Source organism: Schistocerca cancellata, chromosome 8 (genome assembly GCF_023864275.1).
Source record: "Schistocerca cancellata isolate TAMUIC-IGC-003103 chromosome 8, iqSchCanc2.1, whole genome shotgun sequence".
Lineage (NCBI taxonomy): Eukaryota > Metazoa > Arthropoda > Insecta > Orthoptera > Acrididae > Schistocerca > Schistocerca cancellata.
This window is the reverse complement of record NC_064633.1, coordinates 363,251,880-363,277,334: the sequence shown is the minus strand read 5'-3', so window position 1 is coordinate 363,277,334 and position 25,455 is coordinate 363,251,880. Positions and strand designations below refer to the sequence as shown.

Genomic DNA, 25,455 nt, shown 5'->3' with positions numbered 1-25,455 from the left:
TCTCACTCCTGAGGGAGGCACTTTTACATTTATGTGGGTCCCTGGTCACATCAGTCTGGTGGGAAACAAGGCAGCTGATAGTGCTGCTTAGGCTGCAGTTGTCCTGCCTCGGGCCACTAGTTCTTCCATTTTTTCCAATGATCTCCGTGTTGCCATCTGTCAGCAGGTGATGTCCCTTTGGCATTACCACTGGTGTTCTCTTCATGGGAACAAGCTCCAGGGAACTAAACCTCTCCCTGTGGCTTGGTCAACTTCCTTTCTGCTCCTTTGCCATGAGGAGATGATTTTAGCTATGTTGTGTACTGGACACTCATTTTAGCCATTGCCATGTGTTAAGTGGTGATCCTCCACCACTTTGGGCTCATTGTCATCAGCCTTTCATGGTTTACCATTTCCTGACAGATTGCCCCCCCCCCCCCCCCCCCCCCTTTTTTTAAACCACTTACGTTCTAATGCATTTTGCAGCCTGAGTTATCGGCAATTTTAGCAAACGACGCATGGGCTGTTGCCCACGTTTTACTTTTTACCTGTCATAGCAATATGACGAGGACATTTAATCTTTAGTTCGGAACCTCCATCGTCTCTACAGCGTATTTTGTGGATCTTTCTCCAAGAGGTAGTCCTTGTTTTTAGCTCTTTCCTTCCATTGATTGGGCTTATCATATTATTGTTTTTAACTCATTTTTCGTATTAGTGTTCTGAGGTTCTGACATTGGTGCGTATGACAAAACAAAACAAAACAAAACAAACAGTTATGTCACAGATCAAAGCAAATGGGTGGGATTGCAACTTTCTGTTGACCTCATTCTTGTGCCGAGTTAAACATTCATGATTATTAAAACAACATGTGGTTAAAGCCATGACCAATTAGTACAGACTTGAAAACCCATATACATCAGAATAGAAACTGTGCCATACTTTTTTTTCCCTATTGGCTGTACTGTTAGTTCACCACTCATTCTGTGTATTCTCAGTGTGAGTCGATTATTGCCATATCAGTTGTGTTGTTGCCTATCAGGAATATTAAATCCCCCTTCAATGTACTCATGGGGATGGTAGCATCTGGAATGAAATGTGGACTTGTTGCTGAAATCCCTTCCAGTGGCTGCTGTTTGGTATAAGACAAGAGTTGTTTGTTGGTGTAGATTTGATTTTGTGACACCAAAAGTGATCCACACAATGGTACCACTCCTCCATTAAACTTGAGGTGCAAGTCAAATGGTAAAATCTCAGTTGGTGTCTGTACGTGGTCCTATCAATTCTTGTGGTCCAGAGGCATGATAGGAGATATAGTGGCTGCAGCAGGTAGTAGATTCATATGGTAGCATGTAGGTGATGAGAAGGGGGGGGGGGGGGGGGGAGTGAGTGGGAATTGTAATGGAATGCTGCACACGTCTCCTGTGCTACAGTTTTATCTTATGGATGGTAGAAATATGTCCTTCAGTTGCCATGGCCTTACTTGATTTTGGTGGCATATCAGTTCTATTCCTTGCCCCTCTTAATTAATGCTGGTGTCTAGGATCTATCCAAGCATGTGAGATGTCATGGTCTGAGCTGATTTTGCTGATGTGTGACTTATGACTTAGGCCGTAGCTGAGAAGATATGTTACCCCTGTTCACCAATGACAGTACCTGAGTATACCTGAATATGTGACCAAATGTAAGTATCCCTGCTTGAGAAGGTGGTTGCCTCTGGAGGTCACAGGGGAGGAGGGGGTGGTGAATGGAGGATCCTAAAAGCGACCCATGTGGCAGGCACTATCAGATTTCAGAGTTTATAGTCACATCAAATGTAGCAGTGTAGAGTACTATTCCACAAGAAAAGAATTCAAATTGAGGTGAAATGTGGAGACGGGTAGCACTAACTGTGATAAATGTAGGTAGTGTGTTCTTGATAACAAAGATAGTGGCCAGTGTTTTGATGATAGCTGGTATTGTGGTATACATCTTGCTGGTGATGTACAGAAAGTTTGGCAACATGGCTATCCCTGTGAGCCACATTGAGTTAAACATTGTTCATGCATAGTTGATGTGCACATTTGTGGGTGTTGTTAGATTGCCCATGGTGAGTAATCATGATGGCAATGACTGCTACTGTATGCAGTTTTACAGTGTTCTGTTCGATGGGGTTCTGTACAAGTCCAGTAAAGTGTTCCCTTGGGGTAAATCCTATTTACGCAACTCTCTAATGAGCTGCACGGTGTAATTGGAGAAGGTGAGAAACAGAAGTTAGCAACCAAGATGGTAATGCAGGGACACTAGTCACCAAAGGCAAAAAAGATTATCAAGAAAGCAGATGATCGGACTAGGAGTCACAAAAAACTTGTTTGAAGGGTGTACTGGGACCATTTGGTTCTAATTTGACACATTTGTGGGTAAAGCTGAAAGACTTTATGAATGTGCTCTGGATAAGGAAGTTCCCAGTAAAGTAATAAAATAAGGCAAAAACTCGCCGTGGTTTAATTGTGCCATTCTGAATGTTTTGAAAATGGAGACTACTCCATTGTTGCTACAAGATACTGAAGTAAACTTGATAGATCTACTATCCCAACAATTAACAGATTCTTGCCACATTGTTAAACACACCTTGAATTTTTAATTCAATGTGTGTTTAGGAGATACAAAAAACTGCAAAGACTATTGTGATCTGTCTAAATGAAGTGATTTAATTTCTTTAAATTTTACAGATTATTGATAACTGATAAACCATACAGTTTTAATATTAATTGTCATTGTTTTAAAAAAAATGTCCAGTTAGTGGAACTAGGCCTAACTTCTTAATACTTTGTCACACCACTTTTAGCAGCTATTAATGCTTCAACTTGCCTTAGCATATTGTTAATACAGGCTTGTACGGTGTCCTGCATCCTTGAATGTTATCAGACTTGAATGATATTTTCAGTGAGATGAATTTTTGTGGCGATTGTTTCCTTTGCCACTTCCCTTTTCAAAGGCAGATCTTGTTCCAAAAAGGGTTTTACTGATCATGCCATGTGACATGGAGCTCTGTCCTGCGTAAGCACAAATTCTTCTCCTTTAGGGAACCATTCTTTTATTTGAGGTAATAGCCTCCTCTTTAACACCTCCTTGTAATAGTTTTTCCACGTTATTCCCTCAACCAAGTACAGACGTCGACTGTTTTTGTCACTGATAACAGACCATGTCATGACTTTGGTGGCATGTTTCACAGTCTGCACAACACAGTTGGGATGGTAATATGGTCCACCAGAGCACCTTCCTACAAACTGAGATTTACTTGTTTTGCAAATCAAACTGCCTTTTCCTGCTGCTAGTTACTTTATTTATCCCATAGGCGTTTTGCCTTCTCCTGTTCTAAGGCATCATCAGTGGGATCTATAATGATACAGTTTTGTTAGTTATAGATTATCAAACAGTTCACTTCACAATTTTTTGTAAAAAAAGTAATTACTTACGAAAATTTCAAAGTACAAGAAGACAGAACCATTAAAAACACTACACAGCCAATAAAACAAATAAAAGATATAAAAATCCCAGACACAGCAACACTCCCGTCATTTGATATAGAAAACATGTATTCCAACATACCAGTACCAGAAACAATAGAAATTATACATAAGAACCTGAAAACTTATAGTCAACTCCCTGATGAACAGATTAAGGAAAAATGCACACTAATAAAGCTCATAACAGAACAAAATTACTTCCAGTTGAACAATGAATTTTATTTACAAGAAGATGGATTGCCAATGGGGTCCCCAGTTTCAGGAGCCTTAGCAAATATTTTTGTAAACCACATTGAACGGATCATTTTCACAAAAATAGTAGCAAAAGAATACAACACATTATATTGGTTCAGGTATACGGATGACATCCTTTGCGTAATAGATGAACCACAAACAAAAATTGAAAAACTACATACTGAAATCAACAAGATACATAAAAATATAAAATTCACAACTGAAAGAGAACAGAACAATCAAATTAACTTTCTGGATATAACAATCATAAAAGAAAACAATAAGCATATGTTTGAAATTTATCGTAAACCCACAGCAATGGACATTATCATTTCCCAATCCTCGAACCACCCACACGCACAAAAGCAAGCAGCACTTCGACACATGCTCCATAGTTTCAACACAGTACCACTCACCAAAGAAAGCTACCACAAAGAACTGGACATAATAAAGCAGATAGCACAAAATAATGGTTACAATAATAACACAGTCACAAAGCTAAACAACAAAATTAAGAGTAAAATAAAAGCAGAAAGCTCCAAACCAGAGATAACAACACAACAGAACCAAACACAAACACGCAGTCCCATAACAACTACATAGGATAATCAGAAAAAGATGAAAGAAGACACAAGATGGTACACAATGGCCGGCCGTGGTGGCCAAGCGGTTAAAGGCGCTACAGTCTGGAACCGCGTGGCCGCTACGGTCGCAGGTTCGAATCCTGCCTCGGGCATGGATGTGTGTGATGTCCTTAGGTTAGTTAGGTTTAAGTAGTTCTAAGTTCTAGGGGACTGATGACCTTAGAAGTTAAGTCCCATAGTGCTCAGAGCCATTTGAACCATTTGGTACACAATGACATACAAACCCAAACTCACCCATAAAATCACCAACATTTTCAAACGACAGGGAATAAACATAGCTTCCACAACAGACAATTCTATACAAAAATACACCCCAAAACTGACAAAAAACAGAGACGTATACCAGTTACAGTGTAACACTTATGAAGGCACATACATAGGGCAAACAGGGAGAACATTTGATGTCAGATACAAGGAACACATGAGAGCATGGAAATATGGGACAAACCACTCCACATTTGCAGAACACCTAAGAGAAAATGACCACAAACCAACCACTAGAGAAGATGACATGAGAATAATTAGAATCAACAATAAAAAGCACCTTCTAACTATGCAAGAAAATTACTACATACATAAAACAAAAGCAGAGGGGAAAATCCTGTTGAATGACCAAGTACACATGCCAAGCAATTCATTATTTACATTAATAGATAAAATAATTGAATAATGTTTTCAAAAAGGATAGATACAATAATACTGTACAATGTAATAATAATAGAACCCAACATCTTTACACTCACTCATCCATGACCCCTCCCCAGAATACTGAAACAAAAAGTCAAAACAGCTGTCACCAAAGTTTTCAGCCACTCGCTAACAGCTAGAACAACCGCCATCCCCTCCCCCCAATAAAAAAAAAAATTCGGCTCTATCCCCCCCCCCCCCCTGCCCCCCAATCTCTCTCACATACAGACTCACACACGGTATAAACATCATAAATAGAAGTTAGTAACGAACATATACTTCGTTAGGTTGGCAACAAATAGATAAGCATACCAAAGATGATGAAACACGTAATGGAGTCTCAATATTTACGCTGTGAAAAGAAGTGTATGATGGAATAGTTGTATCGAGTGACAAAAGAATGATAGTCCACCACAAAAAAAGAGTGAGAAACATGGTGAACTGTGTCTGGATGGGGAGAACACAAAGGTGTGAATATAGAGCAGTGATAAAAGTGATAGTGCGACCTCCAGACCAGATGTGAGGAAATGCAGATCAGCTAATCGTAAGTAATTACTTTTTTTGCAAAAAATCGCGAAGTGAACTGTTTAATAATTTATAACTAACAAAACTGTATCGTTATAGATTCCACTGATGATGCCTTGGAACAGGAGGCGGCGAAACGCATATGGGATAAATAAAGTAACTAGCAGCAGGAAAAGGCAGTTTGATTTGCAAAACAAATATTTATATGCTTGCTGCGGAGGATGGCCACACAAACTAACTTGTTAAACTGAGATTTATTTATCAAAATTTCAAATGTAGACCCATCGCTAAAACAAACTGGAATAAGACAAAAAACCCATTAAGATTTGCTTTAGGATTGACTTTGAACTCAGATAATTTATTTTATCACTACTGTATGAAGACAAATTCTGCCTAATTTAATGCTACAAATTTACAGAAGCCAAATCTCGATGCTTGTGCTCCTTTGGCCATGCAAGACATCATGACAGCAGCTAATTTTGGCTTGTGGGCAGTCCTATGAGCCATGAAGTTCATTTGTGAAAGTTTGCATCTTACAGTTGTTTGAGATGCAATAATGTCACTGTGTTCCAATTTCATTTTAATTTATTTTGTACAAGTAAATCAGTTCTCAAGGTCTATCTTCTTGAAGGAACTCTCAGGCGTTGGTGAAAATATTGGTCTTCTGTCTCACCTGTTCTTTCTTTGAGGGACTAATTCCTCGGCAAAATCAGTCCTCTTATTTACACATCTTATAGATGATTCTGATATGAACAGTCTTTGAGAAATCTCCCAGTTTGAAGTCAGATTGGTGCCAGTCATTGCTTTTACCTGTGAAAACTTTTGAGGTTTCAGATCATGTACTTCAGCCATTATTTTCATATCTTATTGGATCTGAAATCAGTAATCAGCAAACTTTGTCATAAGGGGCTACAGATGGTAAATACACCAAGAAACCAACAACACTAAATGTTGATAATGCACTTGTGCTTCAAATACATCACCTCTTGGTGTTCTGGAAACAGAAAGTGGCAAGGCTCTCACAAAAATGATGGAGCACAAGAAATGAGCTCATTTCATTTTATAATAGCTCTTTAACAAACCCAGCCTATTAAACAATGGTAGGTTAACCAGTATACAAAACTAAACCCCACAAATAATCAGGTGCATCTAATAATATCTGCAGGACTACAGTCTTAAAATTTGTTGAATAACTTACGGATTTCTAGTTATTTTAGTTATGCTGTAAAATGATATAATTTTGGTTCTATTTTCCTCAGTGTTATTTCGGCAGCATCGGACAAAATTCTCATTGCTAGCTTTTATTGGCTTTTGAGGACTAGATGATATAATTTATTTTTGGCAACTCACATTAGCATGAATAGGTCATTATATGATTACAATGAGAACAAAGAATTAAACAATTTTTTATTTATTTATTCATAATATGAAATGATTTGCTTATAGTAACTACATACTGTTTCCATACAGCAGTGGGTAATAGCACTGATATCTCGAATACTTTTGTTTCATTACATTAATGTTAGCTGATCTGTCTTGAACTAACATCAATCTATGCTTACCAGAAAAGGACACAGACACTCTCCTCATTAATAACAAGCCAATGCCGATAGCAAAAGAAAAGATCGGTGATGTAAAAGTTTCAGATAAAATGTTGATTGTCAGCAATTCATAACAGAAACTACATAAATTGATACATTGTAATTATATTGTTTGGGGCTGTTGGGCAGCAGACACTATATTGCCATCAGTAATGACAAAAAGTGCCCTAAGGATTATTTTTAGGATTTATCTCATTGTTCATTGTAATGAAAATTTAATCAGCCAGTCTTGAATTTATAACTGTGATAGTTACGGCATGTCAATAAAGAACTGTGTTCCAATAGTATTTGCATAATTACATAATAACTTGTCATCACTTAACATATAATAAAAAAGAATAAAATGAAATTAAAGATATAAAGTCATTTGCATTCACACTAAATTCATGTATTTTTATGCCAAATGTCCTACAGACAGGCAGGGTTTAACATAGCTCTTTGGTTGAGTTCAACTAGTAGGGTTGGTGGCGAAAAAATGTTTCCACTGTAGGGACTGGGAGGAGGAGAGAAGGTCTTTAACAAGTCCTGCACGATTGAATTTGAGAGTAAGGCAAAAGCTGAGGCCTTTGGAAAGGACTGATACTTTTGTGACACTAAAACTTTCGGAGGAGAGATTCATGACTGTGTTTGGGGTATCTTTAGGTTCTGGATTCTGTATGGTGGTGGGAGACACTTTTTGAGGCTTGGGTAAATGTAGCAGATCTGAAAGGCAGGTTTTGTCAGCTATGAGCAGATGTCGGGGAGGTTTGAAGATCGTTGTAGGTGTGCGGGATAGTGGTAGTCCAAAGCAGGAGCCAGAAGTGAACAGGGTGGAGAGTTTTGTGAGGTGGCGTTGTCCATGGTGCTCTAATTCCTGGAGGGCCAAAGTTTGTGTGTGATATGGGATCCAGGAATTTGGGATTGCATAGAAGAAGAATTTTATGGGTGGAGAGAGGAGGTATTGCTAGGTGGTTTGGGCCTGATTGACATGGTTTTGAAAGACTATGTTGGTGAGTTTTACAGACTGGCGGAATCTGTACATATGGCCATTGTGGAAAGAGGGGTTGCAGCCAGATATGGGTAATTTGATGGTAAGACCATTTGGGGAGATTCAATGAGCCAACCAACAACATAGAAACAGTATGAAGGTCTGGGTTGTGACTAGGAATAAGGAAACTTAAGTACTGATGCAGATGGAAAGAGCAAGGATTCATGATGGAGGAAAAAAGTGTAAAAATACGCAAGTAATGTAGACATATATCTGACAAATTTGCAGACATACACAAAAACAAGTGGGAAAAATCTGAGGGAGTAGGCCGATAAAAAAAATAAGAAGATTGTAACAAGGGCTGCAGGTCTGTGGATGCACAAGTGAAGCAGGGGGACAAAAGATATGACTAGATTTCCTTCTCCTGGTCCTCCTCAACACAAGCCACCTTCCTTGATGTTGAGCTCCACCTGAAAGATGGCTACATCAGTAACTCTGTCCATATCAAACATACTAACCTTCAGCAATACCTCCACTTTGACAGCTGCCACCCATTCCAGCGAGGCCTTTGCAGACCTTAATTACCTTCCCAGTGTGGTACAAAAACAGATATCCCATGCCTTATCTCTCCAACCACCCACCACCTCCCAAAGTCCCACCATCCGATCACAGAGGAGCATTGCCATCACGACTCAGTACCACCTAGGTCTGGAGCACTGTATCACATTCTCCATCAGGGTTTTAACCAACTCTTGTCATGCTTGGAAATCAGGAATTTCCCAACCACTAACCTTCCAACCCCTCCCACAGTGGTATGCCGCTGTCCACCAAACCTGCACAATATCCTTGTCCATCCCTACACAACCGGTGCTCCCAACCCCTTGCCTCTTGGCTCATATCCCTATAATAGACCTAGATGTGAGACCTGTCCGATACATCCTACCTCTACCACCACCATCACCTACTCCAGTCTGGTCACAACCATCACCTCTCCATAAAAGACAGGGCTACCTGTGAAACCAGCCATTTGGTCTACAAGCTAAGTGCAACCACTGTGCTGCATCCTACAAGGGCAGGCAACCAACAAGCTGTGTTTACACATGAATGACCACCAACAAACTGTGGCCAAGAAACAACTAGACCACCCTGTCGCTGGGCACACTGCCCAACATGATGTTATTTATTTCAGTGACTGCTTCACAGCTTGTGCCATCTGGATCCTTTCCATCAACACCAGCTTTTTTAAATTGCAAAGGGGGAACTCTCACTACAATATACCCTACGTTCCCATAACCCTCCTGGCCTCAACCCTCTTTAGTCATTGTCCTTTACCCACCTATCCCTTCCCTGTTTCCATTCCAGCACTACACATCAAAGCACCCACAGTCCTTTTACTTCTCTCCTTTTCCACTGCCCCTTCTGCCCCCCTTGCTCTCTGTCTCACCTCCCAACTGCATCTAGGTTCGCTACCCTCTCCCTACCTTGTCCCTGTATGATCCCACAAGCAGCATTTTATTATCCCCCACTCCCACCCTGCTTTCCCTCCCCTTCTTGCCCCAGCCTCCTCCTTACCCCCACTATCCAATTTGCTTTCCCTATCATGGGCTACTGCTTACAGTCTAGCCTTGGCAGCCAAAGATTGTGGTCACGTGTGTGTGTGTGTGTGTGTGTGTGTGTGTGTGTGTGTGTGTGTTTGTGTGTTTGTGTTTTTGTTTTTTATTCTGATGAGGGCCTGTTTGGCCAAAGCTATGTTTGACAGTCTTTTTGATGTGCCTATCTGTGACTCAGCTTCTGCTCTATATGGTGATGGTGAGTAGAAACTATACTTTTCATAATATTGTCACTATTCCATCCTGGATTTTCCATTTGAAAACGTGTACTCCTACATGCAAACACTTCAGTAACATGATTCTCTTTTTGTTGGTTTGGTTGCCTTTTTGTTGGTTTGGTTGCCTTCTTGTAGCTGCACTCTACTGGCATATGTCCTGATATTCGTTTGTAAGTCCACAGGAAACCATTGGAAAAACTGCTGGCAGGACACTCCAATCCAGTATTCTCATTCTTTTGTACATATTGGTATTTGTGAAAAAAAAAGTCGGCAAGCCACGGGTACTGGCTTAACAATTGCATTATCGTCTATTATAGTTTGGTGGAAAACGAGGTGGTGCCTGAAGTCATGAGCAGGCTCAGGAACCTGATGTACCTGGAAACAAATGGTCATATAACAGGGATTAGCAAAAATAACTATACTACTCTCCCTGAAAATGTTGTTAGTACACAAAACTTGGTTTCCACTGTACTTCACAAACTATGTGATGCTGCAGACTAAAGGATGCTCCTTAATTTTCAAGCAATTTAAAAAAAATACCATTTTTATTGTTAGATTGCAAAGAAAGACTTTTAAAAAAAATCTTAGTTTACAAAACCGAAGTGACCTTTAAAATCCCTGAGAATCATCATTCGAGACTGTGACCGTTTCATCTGCTGACACACTTGTTTGGTTGTAGGTCATTTTAAAGCTCCCTTCAGCTTGAATTTGTGTTGGGTTTATCCATTGTCCGTTTGTTACATTGCTTTCTCATATACAGTTTAAATGGTTTATTTATTGAGACATCAAGAGGGTTGCAATTGTGAGGTCACTTGGAATAACAGCAAGCTCAGTATTTCCGTGTCCCAGTGTCTCTTTCACAGAGGTTTTCAAATGATTACTAAACTGATATAGCATTAGAAGAGAACTCGTCTTCAATAAAGCACCTTTCCTTCTTGCCTGCACTCTGTTAATTCACAATTTCACACCAACCTCATCCATCCAACCTTTGTCATGTACATGAACACCACCACCTGGTGGTATTTTAGAAGGTTTTGTCATTGTTTTGCACTGGGAAATGGTCATTGTATTAAGTTCAGTACCGTCAGTACAACATGAGAGGACAACAGTGTAGTGCATTTTTTCATGTACACTTTGTTTTACAGTTACAGCTTTAGCACCTTTCATGGCAACAGTTCTGTTACTTGACACATCAGATTTAGAGGAGTTTCATCCATATTCCCTATTTGGTTTAGTTCCACACTGATTTTCTTTCAATGCTGAATAATAAAGTGATGGAAAGATAACATTTTCCCTTCATACTCTTCTGACATTTTCTGAGATATTTTGTATATGGCTGGCAGGGGTGGCCAAGCGGTTCTAGGCGCTACAGTCTGGAACCGCGCAACCGCTACGGTCGCAGGTTCTAATCCTGCCTCAGGCATGGGTGTGTGTGATGTCCTTCGGTTAGTTAGGTTTAAGTAGTTCTAGGGGACTGATGACCTCAGAAGTTAAGTCCCATAGTGCTCAGAGCCATTTGAACATTTGAACCCTTTAGATGATGAGACTTACCAAACAAAAGTGCTGGCAGGTCGATAGACACACAAACATACACACAAAATTCTAGCTTTCGCAACCAGCGGTTGCCTCGTCAGGAAAGAGGGAAGGAGAAGGAAAGACATAAAAAGAAAAATGATGAGACTTACCTAACAAAAGCGCTGGCAGGTCGATAGACACACAAACATACACACAAAATTCTAGCTTTCGCAACCAACGGTTGCCTCATCAGGAAAGAGGGAAGGAGAAGGAAAGACAAAATTCAAGCTTTCGCAACAAACGGTTGCTTCGTCAGGAAATTCCCACATGGAATGTTTCCCTCTATTATATATATCTCTGCCCAAACTCTTTGCCTTTACAAATGTCTGTTTGTGTCTGTGTATGTGCGGATGGATATGTGTGTGTGTGTGTGTGTGTGTGTGTGCGCGAGTGTATACCTGTCCATTTTTCCCCCTGAGGTAAGTCTTTCCGCTCCCGGGATTGGAATGACTCCTTACCCTCTCCCTTAAAACCCACATCCTTTCGTCTTTCCCTCTCCTTCCCTCTTTCCTGATGAAACAACTGTTTGTTGCGAAAGCTTGAATTTTGTGTGTGTGTATATATATATATATATATGAATATAATAGAGGGAAACATTCCACGTAGGAAAAATATATCTAAAAACAAAGATGATGAGACTTACCAAACAAAAGCGCTGGCAGGTCGATAGATACACAAACAAACACAAATATACACACAAAATTCTAGCTTTCGCAACCAACGGCTGCTTCGTCAGGAAAGAGGGAAGGACAGGGAAAGACGAAAGGATAATTGTCTGCTTGTGTCTGTATATGTTTGGATGGATATATGTGTGTGTGCGAGTGTATACCCGTCCTTTTTTCCCCCCTAAGGTAAGTGTTTCCGCTCCCGGGATTGGAATGACTCCTTACCCTCTCCCTTAAAAACCCACATCCTTTCGTCTTCCTTTTCTGAAAGTATGTGTATGGAGTGTAGCCATGTATGGAAGTGAAACATGGACGATAAATAGTTTGGACAAGAAGAAAGTAGAAGCTTTCGAAATGTGGTGCTACAGAAGAATGCTGAAGATTAGATGGGTAGATCACATAAGTAATGAGGAAGTATTGAATAGGATTGGGGAGAAGAGAAGTTTGTGGCACAACTTGACCAGAAGAAGGGATCGGTTGGTAGGACATGTTCTGAGGCATCAAGGGATCACCAATTTTGTATTGGAGGGCAGCGTGGAGGGTAAAAATCGTAGAGGGAGACAAAGAGATGAATACACTAAGCAGATTCAGAAGGATGTAGGTTGCAGTAGGTACTGGGAGATGAAGAAGCTTGCACAGGATAGAGTAGCATGGAGAGCTGCATCAAACCAGTCTCAGGACTGAAGACCACAACAACAACAACAACAACAAATGCACCTGGTAAGTTTTGAACATGAAATTGTTTTCTTTATCTTCAGTATTGGTCCATCTTGCCAAACCTTCTTGTAAACAGAAATCAAAGACAGCTGCAGAGTTTAGGTCTTCCAGGAGTTCTGATTCACTGAGCAGTTCTACAGTCACATGAAGACCTGCTTAGACAAGAAACTGGAGGAACATGAGTCCATTTGGTGAAGAAGTAGTGCCTCTTTCACAACAACAGTGCACCAGCTTATTCATTTGGAGTTGTCACTGTAAAATTGAATTAATTGTTTTATAAATGGCTGCTACTTTATATGGATCTGAATGCGTAACAATGAAATATAAGATGGACAAACTAGAGGTACTGGAAAGAAGGATTATTAGAAAAATAATGGGTGCAATGAAAACTGCAGATGGTTGGAAAATAAGAAATAATGAGGAGATCTACAAAAACATAGAGAAAATATCTGAAGTAATGGCCAAATGAAGATTAACCTTTTTTGGACATCTCTACCGAATGAATGGAAATAGACTAACAAAACAAATACCCCTATATTTCTGGAAGAAGAAATCAACAATAGCTTGGATTACAGAAGTAAGAAAAGATCTTGAAAGAAACATCAAAGAATCAGAAATAGCAGAAAGAAACCGTTTTAAAAACAAAATACTAAATTTGGAAAGTTTTCAAAGCAGAAGAAATAAAAAATCGGGAACAACATGGACAGAAGAAAGGAAGAGACTTCGTGGGGAGAAAATGAGGGAATACTGGAAAAATAGTAAACAACAACAAAGGAAGAAGAGGAACTGAAGTTGTTAATGTGATCCTAGTTGGTCAATACAAAAAAAAAAAAAAAAAAAAAAAAAAAATGAGCTGCTACATCGTCCATATTTATGCAACCTGCAATTCCATCTTGTTCATAAAAAAATTATTCTCAAATGAGTTAGTTACATGTAGACGAGACGGGGGCATATTTTAGTGAGTTTTGTGCTGTAGCCAACAGCATAATGGCTGCCAGTATAGAAGAGAGAATCTCCCTATGTACCCCATGAGGAAATTTTCCCTTTGGAGCAGCACCCCATCATCGGGTGATGAGATCCTCCGGAGGTATAAAGAAATGAGGTTAACAGGGAGAGACTACAGGCTCAGTTTATCCATAGTTGCACTCTGGCTGATGTTGCAGTTGCTCTGGATATGCAGCATTTGACCAGACATTATTCGCCACAGGGGGACCACAGCTCTTTTGTGGGTGCCCGTGTGGTGCACATGAATTCCAAGCTATTGCAGCCTTTCTTATCCCCAGAGCTGCATTCCCTTCCCCATTCTAGCTCCTCACCCTCCTGCCCCCCTTTCTCCTTCAGTGTTTCCCTTTATGATGACCCAACTACTCCCTCATCTGAGCTGTTTTATTTTTTATTTTTTTCCTCACATTTCCAGTCTCCCTTTTTTATTTCAACTTCTCCGAATACTGTTTCTGTAGAGTGAGCCATTTAGGGAAGAACTCCATCCCAAGGATCTCTGATGCAGGTTCCTCTCCCCCCTCCTTCCCTCCCACACTTCTTTCCATGCCATAGGCATCTCTCCTCCCCGGCGTTTCCAAGGCAGAAAGTGTGTTACTTTGACTCAGGACACAGGACCCATGCTCTGTGGATCTCAATGACACTCGTTCTCTTTTGGATTCTGATGCTGCTGTGACTTGCTCTCTTACCAACCACACCTTTATTACCATCCAGAGGAGGAGGAGGAGGAGGAGGAGGAGATGAGGAGTAAGTCACGTTATGAGCCCCCACCTCCACCCCCCCCGACATCCCAGACCGAGCGAGGTGGCGCAGTGGTTAGCACACTGGACTCGCATTCGGGAGTACGACGGTTCAATCCCGTCTCCGGCCATCCTGATTTAGGTTTTCCGTGATTTCCCTAAACCGTTTCAGGCAAATGCCGGGATGGTTCCTTTGAAAGGGCACGGCCGATTTCCTTCCCAATCCTTCCCTAACCCGAGCTTGCGCTCCGTCTCTAATTACCTCGTTGTCAATGGGACATTAAACACTAACGACCACCACCGACATCCCAGGGTGTGTTGCCCTCTCCCTGTCCATCAGGGTCTGATCTTACATTCATGGATGTCCGTCTATCCTTACTGGTGAAAGACACTGACTTGGCACTCCAGCCTCTTGTACTACTCTCCTCCGATGGAACTGTAATGGTTACTGTTGTCATCTTCTGGAATTGTCTCTTCTTTCTCTCTACTCTGTAGCTTTTGTTGTCTGTTAGCGTCTATACATTGGTCCACATGGTCATTATTAGTTCCGGTGTTCCACTTCATACTGCACTGGAAGCAGGCTCCATTTAGACTCTCTCTCTCTCTCTCTCTCTCTCTCTCTCTCTCTCTCTCTCTCCCTCCCTCCCTCCTCAACGATCACAGGCCTTGTAGGCCATGCGCTGCATCAACGATCTGCTTCCACCGCCTTCCATTTAGACTCTGCAGTAACAATATCCAATTTTGATCTCCTCCCCCATAGATCGACCTCCTATGCTTCCTGCTCTTCTTGCCCTCCTTTGACACCTCCCTCCCCCCTTTTTCTCCTTGTGGATTTTAACACCCATAACCCTCTGTGGGGTGGTACTGTGGTGACTGACCTGGGCAGGATTGTCGAAGATCTGCCGGCATGCTTGATCTCTGTCTGCGTCTTCAACGCTGAAGTCCCCATATATTGTGTGGCATATGGCACAATCTTGGCTATTGAACTTTCTATCTGTAGCATTGGATTCTTTCCCTCCATTCAATGGGGAGTTTATGACAATTTGTGTGACAGCAATCATTTTCCGTGTTCCATCACATGACAGCATTGATGAGTCCATACAGAGTTTGACATCCACAGCACATGGTCTAGTGGCTAGCATTTTTGCCTGTGCATCACAGGGTCCTGGGTTCAATTCCCAGCCAGATTGGAGATTTTCTCTGCCCGGGTCTGGGCATTTGTGCTCTCATCATCATTTCATCACCACCACCTTCATCTTTTATGACAGTGGCTAGATTGGACTATCCGCTGCCCGCTGATGACCACTCAGTTGAGCGCTCCTTCCCAAACTGATCATCACCATCATCGTCATCACAGAGTTTGCCGGGTGGTATTATTTTGGCAGCTGCTTTGGAGATTTCTTCTTCCTTGTATTCTCTCCAGTGGAAGACTGTCCCTTTGTGGATCCCCAAAATTGCTACAGCTATTAAAGACTGGCCTCGTGTGCTCCGTCACTACAAATGACATCCATCTCTTGACCACCTGGCCTGTAAACTGCTTCATGCCTGGGCCAGAAAAAGATTTGTTGGGAACAATACGCTGCTGCCAGAGGGCCACATACTTCCTCTTCACAGGTATGGACAAAAATCAGGCCCCGTTTTGGCCGCTGTCCTCCTACAGGTGTCCTAGGAATTTCCCTGAAAGGTGTTATCCTCGCCACCTAGACTCCATCACTGCACATTTTTCTTGATATTTCGTCCAGGCCTCAGCATTGGTCCACTATTCACCTGTGTTCTGTCATCTCAAACACCACCTGGAACAATGCCTTTTATCTTTCGTTCTCCGCACATGGAGCGTTAGAGTACGCCGCTTAGCGAGTGGTATTAGGCCAGCGCCCTTGCTATCTGACCCGAAATGGCTCCTTGACTGGAACATTTCACAACCAACTGCTTCAACACTAATTGGTGAACAACCAGTGTCATACTTGCCTTTTTAACCATCTCTGGAGTGAGGCCCAATTCCCTTCAGAGTGGCAAGAAAGTGTTGTTAGCCTCGACCCAGGGTGGTTTTCACTGAGGCTTCTATATTGCAGATGGTTTAGTCCCACCTAAGTCTGCTATCTGAAGGCCTTTTGCCCGGTGTCAATACCTTGTTGCAGTCTTTTTTGATCTGCCTATAGCACATGGTACCACATGGTGCACCACATCCTTGCCACCATACGTGAACGGGGCCTCCGTGGCCCGTTATCCAGAACTTCGTTTCATGTCACAGTTTTCAGTTACAGGTTGGCGTCTCTCATAGTACATTTCATCTGCAGGAAAATGGGGTTCCACAAGGTTCTGTTTCGATTCTCTCTCTCTCTCTCTCTCTCTCTCTCTCTCTCTCTCTCTCTCTCTCTCTAGTGGTTTTCAATGGGCTTGTGGAGGCTGCAGGGCATATGGTGTCCCTGTCTTTTAATGCTTATGATTTTTGCATTTATTTTTGTTCATCTGTGATGAGCATTGCTGAATGCAATCTGTAGGGAGCAGTACATTGAGCACAGTAATGGGCTCTCATTCATGGCTTCCATTTTTCTCCTGCCAATACCTATATTATGCATTTCTGTTTTCGCTATACGGTACATCCCCATTTTTATCTGTGCCTTGATGGCAAATCCCTCAATTTTATGGACTTGCACCATTTTTTGGGATTGATCTTTGATGCCCTGATGACATGGCTCCCCAGTCTTTCTCAACTAAGGTGGACATGTTGGTTGCACTTCAATGCTCTTTGATGCCTCAGCAACACCAACTGGGGTGTGAACTGCTCTACCCTGGTACGCCCAGTCTTGTCTATGTTACGGGGCGCAGCATCTTCTGCAATGTTACAGATGCTGGATCTGATACACCATTGTAGGTATGACTGGCAACTGATGCCTTGCAGACTAGCTCCATGATCAACCTTCTAGCAGGGGCAGGGGTTCCGCCATTGCAGGTTCTGCATCAGTAACAGGTGATCATTTATGCTCTATGCATGCGCTGCTCCCTGGAGCATCCAAACTGTCGTCTCCTCTTTCCAGGTAAGGAGATTCACCTCCTGCATTGGTGGCCCAGGTTTGGGGTTAAGATTGCCAACTGGATTTGGTCCCTTTTTTTCTGAACTCCAGTTTACCCATCTATTACCTCCTCTCCCGGCCTGCTCGCATACACTGTGGTGCATCCTTAATCCACAGTTCTGTCTTGACATATGACAAGGTCTGAAAGACTAATCGCATTCTGAGGCCCTGTGCTGCTAATTCTTCTCCATTCTCAGTGTGTTTCGGGGTTCAAAAGTGGTCTATACTTATGGCTTGGTGGTTGGTGGTCACAGTGGCTTCGCTTACGTTCATGTGGGATGTAATGAACTGCTCTCCTTGCTAGATGGTTGCAGTGTTTTCACTGTGGAGTTGGTAGCCATCTCTCATGCTCTTGAGTATATCCATTCCTGCACTGTGGTCCTTCCTCATCTGTAGTGGCTCTTTGAGTAGTTTACAACCTCTTGACCAGTGTTACCCTTACCGCTGCTTGATCCTGACTATCTAGGATTCCCTTTTTACCCTCGAACAATGTGGACACTCAGTGGTCTGTGTCTAGACCCTGGGGTCACGTTGTAATCCCGGGGAATGGACTCGCTGACAGGCTGACCAAATTGGCTATTGGCAAGCCGATTCTTGAGATTGGTAGCCTGGAATCAGACCTTCTATGGGTATTATGCTGTCAATTTGTGAGGATTTGGAATATGAAATGGGTAATCTGACTTCGCTGAACAAACTGCTGGTGATAAAGGAGACCACAAATTTGTGGAGGTCCTCAGTGCAGACCACCTACAAGGACTCCATCTTCCTTTGCCAGCTCCATATCATCCGTACTTGACTGACTCGTGATCATCTCCTCTGCCACGAGGATCTGCCCCACTTTCAACGTGGTGCCCACTTGATAGTAGTCCACATTTTGTTGGACTGTCCTAACCTAGCCGTCCTATGGCGGACTCTTAATTTTCCTGGCTCGCTACCCATGGTGTTAGGGGACAACACCTCAGTGATTGACTTGGTTTTATTATTTATTCGTGAACAGGGTTTTATCATTCACTCTAAGGGCAGGGCAAATCAGCCTTGTCGGCCCATTGAAGGAGTTGACAGGATGCCCTGTTGAATCCATGAATGGGCAGTGGCTGTCTGGACTTGGTGATCTGTCCCAGCCTTAGCCCTACCCATTCTTTTGCTCTTTCCCCCCCCCCCCTCTCACATGCAGTGTTTCAGTGTTTGATTTGGTGGTCTTCCTCTGTTTTCTGTGCTTCTCCTGCCCTGTCCATGTCACTAGTCTTTTCTGACACACACACACACACACACACACACACACACACACACACACACTCACACTCTTTCTTCTTCCTTGTTTCTTTCTCGAATCTTTGTTGACCTTTTGTAGACATTGGGTTTTCTTTCCTTGGATTTCGTGTACTGGTTGTCTTTGGTGTAGTTTTGTTGACTTTCTTGTTCAAGATAGAAGGGACTGTTTACCTTGTAATTTGGTTCCTTTAATCATTAAACCAATGAGTCAGACATTGTTATGATTGCAGGCTTGTAATGCAGTATCTTTTATTTTTGAGTGTTGTACAAATAAATTGTGTTGTTAACTACAGCAGTTGGGTTACAAGTCCTGTTTTATGCATGGATTTAAAACTGAATGAGGTATTGGGAAAAGCTTACTAGCTTAAAAGATGACTTGTTGAAAAATAAATAACCAAAATACTTTTCACAGGCTGTTATTCGATACATAAATAATTTGTTTTTGGAAGGCCTCTTTGTTAAAATACATGTTATCATCAGAACTAACTGTCATAATGAGTGTTATTCTTTTGTGTATTAGCCTTTTCTCTGTTTTCCATGTAGTATATTTATGAAATTTTATGTTTGTTTTTCTGTTTAAGAGATTTAATATCGAATTTTTGTATGTATAAATTCATTCATTCTGCAGCGCAGTGATTGCTCACTGCACAGCCAGCTAAGTAGCTCTTTAATGCATCAGCATCCATTGGTGACTGACTTATCAGGAATGTAGCAAGTTGCATCTCTAGGATTGTCTGAATTTATAGTTAGCTTCTTCAGTTAGTCTTGATAGGATGGACAGGATGTGTGGTTGCTGTGTACAGGCACACGTTCAGCTGTTCGCAAACTGCGACCAGCTCCTCCAGCTGGTCGCAGTTTGCGAACAGCTGAACGTGTTGTTGGCTATGGTCAGTCACCTTCAGGCTGCTGCCTTGGGATGTAGTAGTGGCGGAGAATCTGGTACGTTGCATGGGACACCTCAGATGTCACTTGTTTTGTCCACAGGCTGTGCTTCTGAGGCACCTCCTAGTGCACCCGAGGTGGACGGTAATGCAATCGTGTCACTACAGGAAGGAGGGCCAATGTGGGGACTGGCCGCTTGGCTCTTTAAAAGAGCACATGGGGTAGGGGTTTATTGGTTATTGGGAGCTCCAATGTTAGGTGCGTTATGGAACCCCTTACGCAGATAGCATTCAGGGCTGGAAAGGAAGCCAACGCGCACTTAGTGTGTCTGCTGGGGGGCTTCATCCAAGACGGGGGAGGCGGCCTTGCTGTGGCTACTGAGCGTCAGGGTCCAGTCATCTGCAAGTTGTGGCTCACATTGGCACTGACGACACCTGGGTTCTGATACTATCCTCAGTTCGGAAAGGCGGCTGGCGGAGGTGGGGAAGACTGCTGGCCTCACATGCGGGGTGCAAGCAGAGTGTGAAATGTGCAGCATCGTTCCCAGAGTTGATAACAGTCCTTCGGTTTAGAGCCAAATGGAGGGTCTCAACCAACGACTTCGTCGACTCTGTGACAGTCTTGGCTGCAGATTTCTAGACTTGCATTATTGTGTGGGGATTTGTAGGAATCAGGGGTGCACTGTACAAAGGAAGTAGCTACTCGGATGTCAGAGTAATACTGGAGGCACATGAGGATTTTTTTAGGCTAGGCAGTAATTTTAGGTGTTCTGAGGAACACTCACCAGGACCTCGATTTCACACACTCCAGTAGGAAAGCTTGGACGCTGATTCACGAAGACCCTTCCCACAACAAAGAAAACTCAGCGGTCTCATGCAACTCAATCGCCAGTCATTTAGTGAAAGTTTCCAAGGTCCCAACAGATAAGCAAATTTTCGGCAAGTAAAGACAGAGCTTATGGACGTCAAGAAATCTCTGAAACATAACCCAGAATTCTCTTTTCCATTTACAATCACTGGACTGGAGACAGCCCTTAAGCATACGAAATGTAGAAAAGCTGCAGGTGCAGATGGGCTTTACCCTGAATTTTTGGTGCACAGTGGACCGGTAACGTGAAACTGTCTAGTTTGCCTTTTTAACTAAATTCTTCGCACAGCGGCATTACCCAAAAAATTTAAAAGAACAAAAATTATCGGTATCAAAAAGCCAGGGAAAGAGGGAACAGCTGCAGAACACTTCCGCCCAATATCTCTACGTAGCGGTGCTTACAAGCTATTGGAAAGAATGATTCTAAACCGAATCCAAGATAAAATTAATGCTATGATACCACCTGAACATGCTGGCTTCAGACCTTACAGAAGCTGCTGTGAACAAGTGCTCTCCTTGACTACTCACATAGAATCTGGATACCAAAAGAAACTTCAAACTGGAGTAGTGTTCATTGTCCTGTCAGCAGCTTATGACACGGTGTGGTGCGAGGGCCTATTATTGAAATTTTTGAGAGCAATACCTTGCAAAACTCTAGGCAACCTCTTAAGTAACATGTTAAACAGTAGGTGGTTTAAAGTACATCAAGGAGAAGAGAAAATCAGATGGCATGTACTCAATGACGGATTACCTCAGGGCTCTGTTCTTGCTCTAGTGTTGTTCAACCTCTACACAGCTGACCAGCCGAAATTTCAATATGCAGATGACCTGGCAATTTCATATCATAGTGAAGACCTTTCTGAATGTGAAGAACACCTAACGAACAGCCTTACTGAACTTTGAGTATTTTGAGCCATGGTGACTGTGACCAAATGTTTCTAAAACAGAGGTAATCCTGTTCCACCTATCTAATCGCCTTTCATCAGCAAAGATCAGTCCACAGTTCGGCCCTCTTGGCACAGTCAGATTCAACGAAAGCCCAAAATACCTGGGAGGCATTCTGGACAGAACTTTAACATGAAAGTTAAATTAAGAAGGCTATGAAAGTGTTTCTGCTAGATAGAGAAGATCAGCAGTTACTAACATCTCACTTAGACAGTGAATTAGCTTCACTTAGTTCCATTAGGATGGATGTAGAGGAATTCTGGGAAAAGTTTTAGCAGATTGTAAATCACAGTCTGAAGAGTTATGTGCCTAGTAGGTGGATAAAGGATGGTAAATACCCACCATGGTTTAATAACGAAATTTGGAAGGTGCTGCCCTCTAGGTTCAAAAGGGGATGCACAAATGACGACAAGTGAAGGTTATAGAGATTTGTGGGTCTGCGAAAAGATCTATGCTCGTAGCATACAATAACTACGACTGTCACATCTTAGCAAAAGATCTGGCATAGAACTTGAGAAAAATATGTTTTAGTGGGCCTAGGGCTTCCATTCATCCCCTTGTGACCAGTCTGGTGCAGCAGTTGAAGATTGCAAAACGAAAGCCAAAGTTTTACATTTCACATTCAAGAAATGATTTACACAGGGGTACCGTATAAGCATGCCGTCATTTGACCATCAAACAGACTCCTGTATGGACGACATAGAAATAAGCATATGTGGCATAGAGAAACAACTGAAAGATTTTGAAAACAAATAAATCACCTGGTCCGGATGGAATCTGTTTGATTTTACAAAGAGTAGTCTATGGCATTGGCTCCTTACGTAGCTGACATTCATAGTGAGTCTCTTGCCCAGCAAAAAGTCCCAAATGACTAGAAACACAGGTGACTCCAGTATATAAGAAAGGTAAAAGAACAGACCCACAAAATTACAGACCAATATCCCTAACATTTGTTTGCTGCAGATTCCTTGAACATATTTTCAGTTCAAATATAATAAACTTTTTTGAGACTAATAAGCTTATGTCCACAAATCAGCATGGTTTTAGACAGCATTTCTTGTGTGAAACTCAGCTTGCTATTTTCTAACGATATACTGAGAACTAAGGATGAAGGGCAACAGGCAGATTCCATATTTCTAGATTTCCAGAAAGCATTTGATACGATGCTCCACCGCAGACTGTTAACAAAGGTACGAGTATACACAACAGATTCCCAGATATGCGAAGGGGTTGAAGAATTCATAAATAACAGAATCCAGTACATTGATCTCGACGCCGAGTGTTCATCAGAGACAGGGAAGTGTGACAGGATCGTTGTTATTTTGTTTATACATAAATAATCTGGCGAACAGTGTGAGCAGCAATCCGTGGCTGTTTCCTGATGATGCTGTGCTGTACGGGAAGGGCAGAAGTTGAGTGACTGTAGTAGGGTAAAAGATTACTTACACAAAATGTCTAGTTGGTATGAAGAATGGAAGTTAATGCAGGTGAGTAGGAATAACAAACCTGTAATATTCAGATGTAGTATTACTAATGTCGTGCTTGACACTGCCAAGTAATTTAAACATCTGGGTGTAACATTGCAAAGTGATATGAGTTGGAACAAGTGTGTGAGAACTGTGGCAGTGAATCAAATGTTTGAGTTCGGTTTATTGGGAGAATTTTAGGAAAGTGTGATTCACTTGCAAAGGAGACCACATGTAGGACACTGTTTTGAGCGACGGATTACTTTTAATGTACAGCTCCGATCAAGTTGAGATTTGTAGCAGTTGATTTTGACATATGTTTGCACATTCTGAAAAATTTTTGGCTTTCTAGCTTTATTAGTAATGAACTGGGGTAAGTCCCGGCACACTCGCTTGCCTCTGTATCTCTCAAATGATACAGTGCTTGATTTGCCACAGCTGTTGTGACCTATTCTTGAGTACTGCTCGAGTGCTTGGGATCCGTTCCACGTTGGATTGAAGAAATTCATTAAAGGAATTCAGAGGCAGGCTGCTAGATATGTTAATATTAGGTTGGAACTACACGTAAGTGTTATGGAAATGCTTTGGGAACTCAAATGGGAATACCTGAAGGGAAGGTGACGTTCATTTTGTGAAACACTAGTGAGAAAATTTAAATAACAGGCATTTGAAGCTGACTGCTGAATGATGTTACTATTGCCAATGTACATAGCATGTAAGGACCACAAAGATAAGATACAAGAAATTAGGGCTCATATGGAGGTACACAGACAGTTGTTTTTCCCTTGCTCTATTTATGAGTGGAACAGGAGGGGAAATAACAAGCTGTGGTTCAGGATACCCTCCACCACGCACCGTACAGTGGCTCGTGGAGTATCTGTGTAGAAGTAGATACGTTGTCCATGAAAATTTACTCACTCAGTATTGCTAATGACTTCTAAATTTTTTCAATTTTTAATTTTATTACACTACTACGAAATTTCTTACTTTCCACTTTTACTCTGTCTCTAACAAAAATTTGTTTTTTCAGTGATTTCAGCAAGCTCAGACACCACAGTAAAGGTCTGGAATGCACACAAAGGATTTTGCATGTCCACCTTGCGCACTCATAAAGATTATGTGAAAGCTCTGGCATATGCCAAGGACAGAGAGCAAGTTGCATCAGCTGGCCTAGATAGGGCTATTTTTTTATGGGATGTGAATACACTGACAGCCCTCACAGCAAGCAACAACACTGTTACAAGTAAGTTCATACATATCTGTTGTAAACTAGGATAGCATTTACCCCCTCCTGGTGGTTGTGTGTGTGTGTGTGTGTGTGTGTGTGTGTAGCTCAGTACGAGACAAAGGAAGTATCTTCAGTCAGAAAGCAACATTGAAACAAGACTAAAGAAAAAGTGAATCTACAGTTACCATCAGATAATTTCATATAAAGAACAGTATCAATGCTCTGCTGAACAGATTGTGCAACTTCAGTCTATTTTATTCTGTTTCTCTCCTGCCTGTCTTTCTAAATGTTTTACTCAACAAATTAAATAAAGTACTTGCAGCAATGTTTCCTGGTTAACACATTGGCATTCCATTCTATGTTGCCAAATGCTCAAAAATATTTGTGTGCCTGTGATAATTCGTAAACACAAAATATCTTAAATGCCTGTTATATATTTAATGATGACCTACCTTCCCACCCCACCCCCCTTAGCCCCCACAGTCTCTTGCGAGAGTACAAGCTAGGCCAACACACAGCCCTGGCCCTTTGCAGTGCTACTTCCGTTTCTGTTCTGCAAGTCCATCCTTCTACTATTCTTTTTTCCCCTCTGCATGTCCACAGGTTGATCTCATTGGTGCCGACTCTATTTGAATTTGGCTTATGGGTCCCCCCTCCCACCCACCGACACTTCATACATCTTTTCATCCTTCACTGCATGGTGCCCATCGTTGGATTTGAACTACCATCCATCTTCCAAATTTTACAGAAGTGTGGGGAATGTTGCCCAACAGGGTGTACATTCCACCTTTCTATCTTTTCATCATTCCTTTCTGGCAAAACCCAACACATTAGCCATTCCTTTGGGAGGGGGGGGGGGGGGGGGGGGAGGAGATCATCAAGTACCTGTGCGGTGATATTTCCCTGCCCATGGAGGGATCACTATTGGTGCCTGCAGTGAAAACTCTCTGCGTATGTTAGGGAGTATGTGCCTGCCATGGCTGGGACACGGGCAGTGGTTACCTGGCCAGGTAGCTGTAGGTGTGGTGGTGTGATGACCATGGGAAGAGCCATT

The 25,455-nt window shown here is 42.1% G+C and overlaps 1 protein-coding gene across 1 annotated transcript in view; it reads left to right on the top strand.

The window, feature by feature from the left end:
- LOC126095274 (WD repeat-containing protein 48) overlaps positions 1–25,455 on the top strand; it is a 132,520-nt gene that overhangs the window by 11,456 nt on the left and 95,609 nt on the right. The window contains exon 3 of the mRNA XM_049910032.1: positions 24,204–24,416. Within this exon, the coding sequence (XP_049765989.1) occupies positions 24,204–24,416 (213 nt within the window). The remainder of the gene's footprint in view (positions 1–24,203; positions 24,417–25,455) is intronic.